The sequence below is a fragment of the Cetorhinus maximus genome, chromosome 20 (assembly GCF_964194155.1).
Source record: "Cetorhinus maximus chromosome 20, sCetMax3.hap1.1, whole genome shotgun sequence".
Taxonomy (NCBI): Eukaryota; Metazoa; Chordata; class Chondrichthyes; order Lamniformes; family Cetorhinidae; genus Cetorhinus; species Cetorhinus maximus.
In genome coordinates, this window is record NC_135898.1 from 12,984,043 (window position 1) to 12,996,978 (window position 12,936).

The window sequence follows — 12,936 nt, forward strand, 5'->3', positions numbered from 1 at the left end:
TACAGGGTTAATGTGGGACTGAGTACAGTGCTGCCCACACAGTGATGTAAGAGAACACATGACCCGCACCTCAGGGTTGGTCTAGTGTTGAACAGAGCCAAATGCACAAGTAAGCATGGAGGTAGCTCCTAGCTTGAATCCTTCACTGTATCTATGTACATAGTTCTTGTGGTTCATAAACACATACAGTTAACCTATTTAAGAAGACAAAGATTTCATTAAGACCTATTGAACGGTATCCAACACCTTACAACATGGCAGCAGCGAATGGAAAAACCCGAAACCTCGCAAAAATGCAGAGAAAAACTCTGCAAGACTAAAGAAAAATTCAAAGAAGCATTCTGACCTGAAGAAAAGCTCGATAAGCAAAGACGCAGAGGAAAATCGTCAGGGAAAAGCTCCAAAGAAATACTTGGAAGCTGAAAGCAGAAATTTTAAATTCCTCACTTCAGCAGAAGACTCCATAGGATCTCATGGAAGTCCAGCTTCAATTCCCAGAGTGCAGGGTCAGCAGTCCTAGCAGAGGTGAGCTAAAACTTTTAAATTCCAGGATAAAGCAAGTCTTGAGAAACTTTTCAATAGCTTAGTGGTCAGAAATTACCAATTAAAAATTTTGTCAGAGAAACCAGATTTCCAAGTTGGCGCCTGAACATGTGTGAGCTCACTCAGAGGAGGGGAAAAATTAATTAATTCGGAAGAACGATGACTAAAGAATCAGTTTTAAAGACCAACAAAGGCCAGGATTCAAAGCTTTTACGACCCAAAAGCGCTGAAATAGAGAAGTGTGCAGCTAGTCAATCCAAAATTTTTTCAAGGCTGAGTGTGAGCGCCATTGCAGTGGGAGCTTTACCTGGCAAATGCAGGTAAATCCTTTGTCTTCAAATAGACAGCGGCATCACCTTGAATTTCAACAACTTCATAAAGCTGAACCTGCATTTTAAATTTTTTAACCATGGATCAAAAATCCAATTTATCAGTTCAGTTTGGACTCATCCAAGGGCCAAACCTAATGGAAAATTTGGCATCCTGGGGAAGATCATTTTTAAACTACCGGAGATCATCAGGTCTAAGTAGAAAGTCAGAAAAGGTCCAGATTAATGCCTTTTTATACTCGTTTGGTAAACTTGCTGATGAAATAATCCCAATGCAGCGCATTGATGAATCCTCAACTAGCTTTGATGAAATATTAAAGGCCTTTGACAAATATTTTAATTTTCAAGTTGTGAAGCGCAAAGTGCTTAAAAAGAGGCACAGAAACCCCCCAGTCAAGTTCTGAAAGTGAAAAATGACAATACTCAAGTAAGCCACACAAAGGTGTCAGAGAGGCAGGGAACTTCCTGGAAGTCTCAAAAATGTATCTTTTCGGAAATCCCGACACATTACCTGATCTACCACAACAGGTGACAGTGCGGAGTGAGCAGCTGGCTGTGAATGAAGGAAAGCTATCTGATGAAACCTGAAATAAAGAAACCCTGCAAAAGAAAAATGAAATAAGGTTGGAAAATGTTCGTATCAAAATTGAACTGCAAGATTTGAACTCAAGATTCAAGCTGAGTAGGTACTCTTGAAAACGTTTGAGACATTAAAGTCATCAATGAACCAAACTGTTCAAAATCTGAACAAACAAAATATTCACATGTCACAGAGGTACAAGAAAGAGACTACCGAGCTGAAGTAAATGTTTGGACATTTGAAAGAAAACTTGGAAAAATATTATGGGCAGGATTTTCCAGCACCACATGCTGCTGGGACTGTCCAGTCCTGCCAAATGTCAATGGACTTTGGCTGGGTCACTGTATCTCCTGCAGTGGGTCCCGCCACAACGCGGCCGGAAAATTCCAGCCAACATTTCCAAGAAGATATATCAAGAGATGAAAATCAAGAACCTAGCATGGCAAGAGAAAGTAGAAGTTCTCACAAAAGAGCATGAGGATCTCAAAAACAATTAGCAGAAGCACAATTATAGAATGCAAACTTGAACAATAGCATAGAGGAATTATACTCTGCCAAGGGAAAACTGGTCAGTGTAAAGAATTAACTTTCACATAGGAAAGATGCATTTGATAAGGAAAAACAAGAACTAATGAGAACACTGGAATGCAGCTCACAGGATAGAACATTTGAAAGAGGACTTGAAATGCTTGCATGATGAACTTGTAGAAACAAATTCGGCAAAAATGGATCTTTAATTTAAAACTTGATGAACTTCAAGCATCAGAAGTCTCTCGTAAGCATTGTGCAAAATGCCAGGAACAGGAGAAGGAATGACTGGTGAATCAGGACAGTTGCTGAAAGCAGAATTAACAACGAAAGCAGATGAACTTCTTGACTTTGGTCCAATCTGAACAACATGAAGGATGAGACGCGCAGTATAGAAGACCAAATCCAGACTTTAAAAGCAGAAAAAGTGAATTCTATGTAACAGATTGAAGATCTAATGAATAAATTGAAAGAGTTTAAGGAGTAGTCAGTGACCATGGAAGAAAGGTTCCGAAAAGAACTGAATGCCCGGGCGAAGTTGTTAAACTTATACAAGAATTCCACAGATAATTCTGAAACAAAAACAACTCAACTTACTAGAGTTGTTTCTGGGCTGAATGAAAAGATTCATGAGCTCAAAAAATGGGAAAAGAAGAAAGTAATCAAAAATTTGGCTAAAATTGTGAAACAAGTAGGAGTGAAGATTCCATATGTGTCGCGCCAAGCCACACAACAAAAGAAGAGGGAAAAAAACTATGTGGACAACCCCAGTGTTCATCCATGCCGGAAAAAGAATGGGATAAATCAAACACAATTGCTGAATTGACAAAGAGCGGTCCAATACCAAGGAGTGGAAAAACAACATGAAAAGATACCCAGATGGTAAAACAACCTCCAAATTAACTGAGTTTACCTGCAATAACAGAGCTTACTGCTCCTTGATAATAGTACGAACAAGATATACAAGTCCGCCAGACCGCCTGATCCTATGAACTCAGGGACTTAAAGCAGGGAGATGGGGTAGTAGTAATAATGTAAATACATCGGGTAAATTAGAATAACTTGAAATACATTGGATAAAGATTTGGGGGGAGGTGTAGAGTAAGGGTCTGACACATATATGGTTAATGTGGGATTGAGTATAATACCACCCACACATTGATGTAAGAGAACACATGACCCACACCTCAGGGTCAGTCTAATGTTGGACAGAGCCATGTGCACAAGCAAGCATGGAGACAGCTCCTAGTTTGAACCCTTCAATGTACATATGTACATAGTTCTTGTTGTTAAGCAATACATACAATCAACCTACTTAAGACTATGAAGAATTCATTAAGACCTACCTATTGGCATCGAACGCCCTACAACAGGTAGCCCTGCCACACCCCAATCCAATCCACAAAAATGACCTGGAAGTAGGTTGGAACCTGTATCCTGGCCAGTGTGGTTATTTTTAGCTCCTCCCAGCCCCAGTGGAGGCTCATAATTCAGCTCAGAGAATATGCTTGGAGACTATCAGACAACAAGCTTTCTCTTATTTCTTTTTATTCTTTCATGGGATGTAGGCATTGCTGGCAAGGCCAGAATTTGTTGCCCACCCTTAATTGCCCTTGAACTGACTGGCTTGCTAGGCCATTTCAGAGGGCAGTTAAGAGTCAACTACATTGTTGTAGGTCTCGAATCACATGTAGGCCAGACCAGATAAGGATGACAGATTTCCTTCTCTAAAGGACATGAGAGAACCAGATGGATTTCTATGACAATTGATAGTTTCATGATCACCATTACTGAGACTGGCTTTCAATTCCAGATTTTTAAACTGAATTTAAATTCCATTAGTCGTTGTAGTGGAATTTGAATCCATGTCGCCATAGCATTAGCCTGTGCCTCTGTATTACTAGGTCAGTGCCATTCCCACTACTCCACCATCTCCCAGATTCAATTTCAGACTGTGAGAGGCATCAAGAGTTTCCCAGACATGGCAGCAATATTCAAATTAGAATTGTGGATGGCCAAGAGTTTCTGAAGTCACTGGGGTTGGCGGGTTGGGTGAGGGTGGTCACAATGCCCTATCCTGGGAACTTTTGCAGGAAGCCTCCTCTTCACCCCAACATACCTACAACTTTATGTATCGTTAGCCCTCAATTCATAATTCACTGCCTCAGCACTGTTGCCAGAACTATGCTGAGGCGAAGGGAGAAAGAGCATGAGAAGTTGCCTCAAGGTGATATTTGAAAGTAACCCTCAACCAAGTTACAAAAAAAAAGGTCAGCAACACTTCTCTCGGGCTTCAGAATGGGGTCACAGACTAAGAGGGAGATTTAAACTTGTTCGTGACAACATCTGTCGTGATGGGGGGTCGGGGCCATGAAATGTGGAAAGCCTCTCAAAAGTCCATTGACTTTGGCGGGACCGTAAAATCCCTCTGGTGTAAAATTCCGCCCGAAGACTGTATTACAGCCAGAACCTCACAACATACAACCTATAAGAAAACTACAAGAGCAAAATGAAAAGGACAGTGACTGGAGACAGCGGAAGTCTGTTGTGACCTCATAGCTGTCACATTATTTACGGGAGTGCAAAGCCCTGTTCCAGTGATGCTGTAATTGAGTTCCGAAGAAAATGATGTTATTCTGATCGAGAATGTGCCAGTTTCAATCCTCAGTCTCTGCTGAGTTTGTGGACCTGGGGTGGCAGTGGAGGGCGCTACAATTGCCTCATTGCCCTTGGCTATGGAGAGGGAAATCAACCAGAGATCCCTGTCCTGGTTGCTTATTCAAAGAAACATCGTTGTAGTCTCAAAAGGCTACTGGATTTTGTGTCACTGAAGCTGGGAAAATAAATTTCAAACCTAATGGGTTTATTTTAACAAAGACACAATGGTCAAAGATTTTTTTATACATAAATTATGCTTTAGCTAAAAGCAGAGCAAGGGACAGAGAGATCTATGGTTCCTTGATGTATCCTCAAAGCGTCTTAGTGAGCAGCAACATTGTGCTGTTTGAGATAGGCACACCAGGATCATATTACCTGCCCCAGCCTTGCTTTCAGCAAAGAGGACTCCCCTGGGGATTCTAGTCTGTGGTCCACCCTTCACAGAATGCTTCATTAAATGGGATGCATTTAACAGTTTATTTTTCACTAAGCTTTTTAACCCACTCTTTCTAGAACATATGAAAATATGAATATGTACTTTTGGCAAAAATATATTTCTAATTGGAAATCTGAGGTAGATCATCTCCCCCTACCTCCCACACCCCAACACCACCACTTACTCACAGTTTTCTCCCCCATTCTTAAAGATGCTGACACGTGTACAGCAACAACAAATTAACATTTATATCATGTCTTTAACATAGTCAAACATTTCATGCCACTTCACAGGATCAATTGTCAAACAAAATTTGACACCAAGCCACCTCAGGAGATATCAGGACAGGTGATCAAAAGCTTGGTCCAACAGGTAGGTTTTTAAGGAGTGCCTTAAAGGAGAACAAGGTAAAGAGGTGGAAAGGTTCAGGGAGGAAATTCAAGAACGTAAAGTTGAGGCAGCTGAAGGCATAGCTGCCCATGTTGGAGCAATTAAAATCAGGTGTGCAAGAGTGTAGAATTGGAGGAATGCATATATCCTGGAGGGTCGTAGGGCTGGAGGAGACCATGGAGGGATTTGAAACAAAGATGAGAATTTTAAAATCCAGATGTTGCTGGACTGGAAACCAATGTCGGTCAGTGAGCACAGGTGTGATGGATGAACAGGATTTGGTGCAAGTTGGGATATGGGCAGCAGAGTCCATCTAGTACATCACCTGTTCTTCAAGTGTAAGCCTAGACCAGTGAGTGTTAGCAAATCATTCAACATGGCGACCATCACAACTGAATCCAGTTGTCCTCCCAGATGTCCAAGAACACAGATGCTTTCCAGCAGATGTTGCAGGATAGCAATTAATTGGTTAATTTCTCCACTTCTCTAGACTGGGGCACAGGAGCAGCCCAACTGCTGGCTCGTTGCGGTCAGCAAATGCAACATAGACTGGTAATTGAACCTGAGATCCACCAGGTGTGTGTGTGGCTCAGTATCACATTTGGTTCAACAGGCCATTAGGGAAGCTTGGCAAATTCTAGTTTAAAAAAAAAGGAGGGTTTGGCTTCTACATTGGCTTCTACATCCATGCACCACTGTTGTGGAGGAAAGATGAATGAATATTTCATGTGCTCAGAACACCATGAAAATCCCAAGCTAGGTTTGGACAGAGCAGGACCTTCAGGCCTACAGTAGGTGTCTACCATCTGATTTTCACATGTATATCAGTCTTTTACATCCTAATTTGTACATCAAGCTGGAAATAACTGATTTTGAGCCATCTGAAGTTGCTCAATAAACCATTTAAGCTGGTTTCTTCTGTGCGTGTTGTTCTGTGCAGTGTTGTACTTCCAGACAGAAGTACATTGATAGGTAATTTTCCTCTCACCATCTTAACCTTTCTTTCTCTCTGTCTTTTCTATAAATATTTATAAATTTAGCCTCCATCTTCCATCTTCTTCCTCCTCTGCATACTTTTTCTTCATCATTTTTGGGGATGTGGGCATCACAAGGCCAGCAGTTCCTGTCCACCCTAAATTGTCCTTAGGTAGCAAGCCACCTTCTTGAGTACAACAGAGTGGCTTGTTAGGCCACTTCAGATGGTAAATGCACTGATGTAGGCTTGGAGTCAGGAGGTCTTGTGGCACAGTGGTAGCATCCCTACCTCTAAGTGAGAAGGTCCAGGTTTAAGTCCCACTGCAGGACTTGATGGCCACAGAAAGTGTGTTCATAATGTGACCAAACAGGTTGATTATCAACCTTCCAATATGCCTATGACAGCTGGTAAGATCAGGAGAGTCCCCTAGTCCATCAGGACCGTGGGGTAGTTGCAGCCCAAAAGCCGCCCCATGTAAAATGACTCCACACACAGGTTCTTGCCATGGGACTCTGTGGCAAGCATTCTCCTTGCTTTGAGGGGTTACTAGAGAAAGAGATCTGGAGTCATATGAAGGCGAGACTGGGTACAGACAATAAATTTTCTTCCCTAAAAGACAGAAGTGAACCAGATGGATTTTTATAACAATCCAGTAGTTTGATGGTCACCATTAGTGATACCAGGTTTTCATTCCAGATGTTATTTAATTGAATTTAAATTTCCCAGCTGCTGTGATGAGTTTCATGTTTCAAGAGCAATAGTTCAGCTTCTAGATTGCTAGTCCAGAAACATTGTGATTATGCTCACGTCTCCCAACTCTGGATCCTCACTCTGATTAAATGACAAGGCATTGTACCATTTCTTACACTCTTAACTCATTCCTCCACAGGACCAAAAAAGTGTGGGATTGTTTTTAACCTCTCTCAGTTTTCCTATTCTCCTACAACCTATGGTCTTTTAAGGCCCAATCTTAATCTACCCTTTAACTTTACCTTCCTCATCCCCTCTTCTACTCTTCCCCATGTGTTGGTCACCTCCACTGTGGCCTCAGCTTCTCAATTTTTAAAGTTCATTCAGATTGTTTCAGGTTACACAAAGCCCACTTCAGTGTCATCAGGTATGACAAGAAATAATCCTGCTGTCAGCAGTATGGAACACCAGGACCTTTAAAATATTATAAATCGTTGCCACTGTTTGTCAGCAAATTTAAGATACACATCCAAAAACTCGAATTTTGATCATTCATAATTTCCACACCACCCCCTCCATTCTAAGTGAAAAGATGGAACTATTAACTGTCTAAAATTAATTTAATACAATTGAGTTCAATTTGGAAAAAACTTTGCAGGCTTTTGCAGTAGAAAAAATGCACTTGAGGTTATGCCTTCTTTCTGTGGTACTTCCTAAACAACAGTTTCTAAACAGTTATCCCCATGATAAAAACCATCTCGCTTCCAATAATGAGAAGGTCAGACATGTCACGTAAGAACGGAGACAGCCCGTGGGTCACACCTCAGGTTGTCTGCATGGTGTGTTGGGAGATTAAAGATTCCAGTCAAATTCTAACCAAAAGCCCAGGGACTGACTCTGAACCTCACTTTGCGTGTTCCAATACCCATGCAGGCCAGAAATTTTAACAACAAAAAAAAAATTAGGCTTCCCCTGGCTCAGAGGGCCTGTTAGTGTTTAAGTGCATTGAATACCTGAGGGGTTGTGGAGGCGGAAAAAAAGTCTGTTTGTACCAATTTTACATTGAACGTTAAAACTAGACTGCGATAAATACATTGCACAGAACACACCCCAAATTATTGATGTATCTAAATGTTTTAGGCTTGTAATAAATAATATATTTATAATTATCAGCATGAATCACCTTTGATATGTTCGAATCCGTATCGTAACGTTCCATTTATATTCTGTAATATAAGCTAGTTTCTGCTGTGCAAACTTTGCCCAATTTATAACATCTGATACAATAGTACACGAGCAGTTTTCAGTGAGTTACATTTCTTTAATATAATTGGGATTCCAGGCAAAGTGAGTAAAGGAAGGAGTGCTTAGCCCCTCATTGCATATCAACTGGTGCATCAGCAGTATGTGTTTCCCATGATCGGATGCACCTCAACCTGCAAATAAGGTCCCGAGGCTGCACGAGCAAAGTGAGGCAGGGCAGATTTTAAAAGACTGCAAGGTGACTGCATAACATGATGGTCAAAGCCAGCTTGACTACATTATATAGCTTCTCTTACCTCCAAGGAAGGATATTATGAGGCTTAAATGGAACAAAGGCAAATGACCAAGATTATTCAAGAATAAGAGAAACCTAAATCCTAAGGAAACATTAAGGATACTGGGCTTGTGGTCTCTAGGAATTAGGAGACTTTAAAGATAGCAAATTATGATGACAATTTCCAAAGCTGATCCACGCCAATTGTAGCAAAGGATTCAAGAGCACAAGTTAAAAAAATTCAGAGGGAAATCAGGGAAAACTTTTCAGTTTAAGGGTAATAAAGTTCTCTCAAAGATCATCGAAGTTTAAGTAGATTCAAGAGCAATAGATAAATTTTTGAAAAGGGAAGAGATTGAGGGAAGTGTAAGAAGGCAGATGGGATTGATCTAACAGGAAAGTTTATTGGACCTGCTGGGTTTCTCTTGCTGCTTGTGGAATGGGATTATGGAGCAAGGTGAAGGCGAGAGTTCGGCAGGAAAGGATGAAGAGGCTACTTTAACACCCCTTCCTTGCAACTGACAAAGCCCAAATGAGCATCCAAGAATGAGAAAAGAACATGTTCAAATGAATACCATCATTCAAAACTTTAAATAAAAGTAACAGTTTCACATGTGTTCTCATGGATTAAAGCACCATTCAAGGGGTGGAAACTTCAGCTCTCTCTGGTGGCGAGCTTGGAAGAGGGAAGGGCATTTAATTAGGTGGGATGGTAGTGCACCTGAACCCCTCTGCCTTCCCACTTCCGCCAGAATTACATTCTGGGCAGGAAGGCCCAGGGACGGCCTTCCTGCCCTGCCGCCAGTTGAGGCACTAAGTGCCAGATTAATGACCACTTAAATGGCCTTATCCTGCCCCCACTGGTGTTAATCCAGCTGCAGGTTGGCCTGTCACCGTGGGGCATGCACAGCAGCTAAAACCATGCGATCAGCTTCTCACCTCCAGGGGTCGGGAGGCTCCCTCCATCAAAGATGCTCATACGAGGGACTGGACATCGGGAAGAGGGGGCCCACTGAGAGCCACTCCCCCTGCCCTTTCTGCCGATCAGCCTGCACCCCTCTCCCCATGACCCCCACCCTGAGAAAACCCCCCCTCCACGTTACTTACCAGTGGCCTATGTCGCTCTGCAATCCCGGGACTCTGATGGCTGTTCTTCCAGCAGCAGATACGCCTCCCCAGTGGCAATGCTGCGCACAAGAGCTGCTGGCCTCTGATTGGCCGAAGCTCTCGGTCAGTGAGACTTCCGCCCCTGGAGTCTTGATTCCAGGGGAAGGCCTCAACACTGCCTAATTGGCTTGTGCTTTGTCGGGCTTTCCCAAAAACAGCCAGTGTGGGTCTCTCACCGGCTTGCCAGCTGGCAGGCGAGATCCCAATGCCTCAAAAAGATTCTGCCCAAGGTTTCAGTCCTGCTCCTTGCTGTGTTAGCAGATTGCATTTGACATGCATTAATTGAACTTGGTGGACTGTGGGAAGGTGAAGCTCAGCCCAGTTCTGGTCATTATGTTGAAAAGAGCAAGTTGTTAAGGCATTAGATGAGGACTTGGCTCTGGTAAATGTGCTATCAATACTTGCTGTCTTGGCTCACGTGGACCTTTGGCGAAGTATTGGAAGACAGTGGGTGCCTAAGAAACTGTACTCCAGTGGGCCATCAGCAGGAGGGGAGAACAAAAACTATAACCAAAATAAAAAAACGAAAATTTTACTTTAGAAATACATTAAAATATATTAAAATTGGTTAGCTCCGACCTGGCTATGTTATATCAGTGTTCTATATCTATCTGGAACGGATGTATCAAGTACATGTGTGCATTTGTTTATATTTTCCCTCTGTCTTTTCCAGCCATGACTGGACTCGTAGTTCCTCCAATGTGAGACTGTTTTCTCCTGTCACTATATCGCATTCCAGGGAGCAAAGTTCATCCACTACAAAAACACCATCACCAGAATCCACAGCTGTCAAAAATATTAGCAGGCCTTCCTTTGGAAGCTAGGAACAAAGCTGACTTTCTTCGTCAAATGGACTGAGTGAATTCCCCACAGCGTTGCGGAAAACTCAGTTTCATCTGTACTCCAGGAATTGCCTCAAACTTATGGAAGTGACGGAAAAGGTGGTGGGGGGGTGTGGGGGAGGGGGGGGCTGGGAAAGAGGGAGAAATCTTAAAAATTGCCATTTTCTATTTTGTATAACAGTTTAATGTGGCAGTTCTTTTCTGTTAGAAAAGTAAATCTTTGGATATGAGAGTTGGCTTATAAACTAGATACTGAAGTAAAACAGATAGAAGATTTTTTTTCTAAAATGCAGCTAAATAAAGTGTCAATACATTGCTCGATGTGTGTGGTAAAATTAGAAGTTAATTGTTTAAGAAATTTTACAGTAATTTAAAGAGACGGTATCCTTTATTGTCGGCTTATCTGGGCCGTAATTCAGAAATTACTAAGCTCTCCCGTATGTTGAATGGTTTTCAGCACCTCTGAATATGATACGGAACCATACAAATCACAGGAAGGCCCCAGGTTCAGTTCCTTGTGTGGACCGAGTTAGCTGATTGTGGTCAGGATTATGTAGTTGTTCCACAAATGGCCTAAGCATCTCTGGGCTAGGGAGGGGGAAGAGTCAACCAAGGCTCATGCTCCCAATCCAATGTCTCCCGCCAGGCAGTGCATGCATATTTGTGTTTGTCTATGGATGTGTGTGGTGCATCAGTGTTGTGTTTCATTTATGTGAGGTGTGTTTTGTGTATGCGTGTTCTGTGTGGTACATGTGTGTTGTATGTATGTCTGAGATCCACATGTGTGGTATGTGTGTTGTGTATGGTATGTATTCTGTGTGTATGTGGTGCATGTGTTGTGTGCGTGATATGTATGCATGCTGTGCATGCATTGTGCACAGTGTGTGGTACATATGTGCTGTGTGTGTGTGTGGTGCGTGCAGTGTGTATGGTGCGTGCAGTGTGTATGGTGCGTGTGTTTTGCACTTGAGCAGATTTCTAACATTCACTGTCTACATTTACACATTAATGGCCAATTTAACGAGGTATTGGAGTTTGCTGTTACCATGCAAGACTTAGCACATCAGCTGAGATGCGAAAAAAATGGGGATGGAAAATTGAGCTGTTTTTTTCACCAAAACCTTGTCCTTTAATTCTTGCCACTTTTTTCTCAAACATATTTGAACTTCATCACTGTGTTCCTGTGGAAACAATTCTACAACTCTAATGGTGTTGCAGTGAGAAACTTTCAGTGTATTTGTTTGACATAAAATGCTGGCACAATGTCAAAATGCTTCCTATGGTATAAGAATGATTTCAGTTTCAGTGGTCCCAACAATGAGGTTGAGGGTCACCTCTCTCTGTTGGCCAGCAACGGTCCTAAGTAAAATGCAGCATCAGGTATGAATCCTCACATCCAAACTTATAAGATGAATACTTAGAGAGGTCACAAATGGTAAAGTGTATAGAGCCGAAGGTTAATAATAAATTGAATTTGAACTTAGTATCAGGGTGATGTTGGGGAGCTCCATCCAGCAACTGGAAAATACCTGGAGTATAAGGGTAAAAGGTCAAAAAGCATGATACATTTTCTTGTGTTCATCTTACACAAATGCAGACTTCCAGTTCGAAGTGGGAAAAATGAAATTAGGGAAGCAAATGATCAAATCTAAAGATTTAGGCATTTCTTTCTTGTCTATAAACAAGATATTTGAGAGGTCTATGCCAATTATAGAATAGCTAATAAAACCCCATTTGAAAAAAGAATTCCAGCAACAATTATTTGCTTTCAGGTCAACAGTTCCAGAAGATGTCACGTCAAATGTGACAAGGATAGCACTGCAGTTTTAAGTTAGGTCCTGCAAGAGTCTTTTTTTTGCTTTTCCCCTTCTGATTAGTTCCTCTGTGCTCATTTATACCTCTCTCACCCACAAAAGCGCACCAAGAGGATGAAACAATATGACCATTGAGCATTCCTCCTGACTATGTTTACATCGCTTATTGGTTAATCCAAATGGAGATGTACTTGAGCAGTGCAGGTCCATAGTACACAGGCAAATTGATTCAACTTCCTCCCTCCCTGAATCACAGTACTCAACCACCTTACTGAGGCAACAAAGACAAGAAACATTCAAAAGAAGTTAGAGTGCAGATGTCAGGAAAGGTCTCAGCCTTGAAACCAGGCTGTAGAATAACTGCTTGCCTGAAATTCCTCTCTGCTGTTTTGTGGAGGTGTTAAAACTGCAGTACAATTTCAAGGCCTATGATTTGAACCAGTGGA

At 41.9% G+C, this 12,936-nt stretch overlaps 1 protein-coding gene across 3 annotated transcripts in view; it reads left to right on the plus strand.

Annotated features, from left to right (window-relative positions):
• LOC144694851 (transcription factor COE2) overlaps positions 1–10,775 on the plus strand; it is a 257,043-nt gene extending 246,268 nt beyond the window's left edge. For all 3 annotated transcript variants that reach the window (XM_078565496.1, XM_078565497.1, XM_078565498.1), the window contains one exon: positions 10,508–10,775. In XM_078565496.1, coding sequence (XP_078421622.1) covers positions 10,508–10,539 — 32 coding nt within the window. In that variant the 3' untranslated portion in view covers positions 10,540–10,775. The remainder of the gene's footprint in view (positions 1–10,507) is intronic.
• Positions 10,776–12,936: the final 2,161 nt, after the last annotated feature.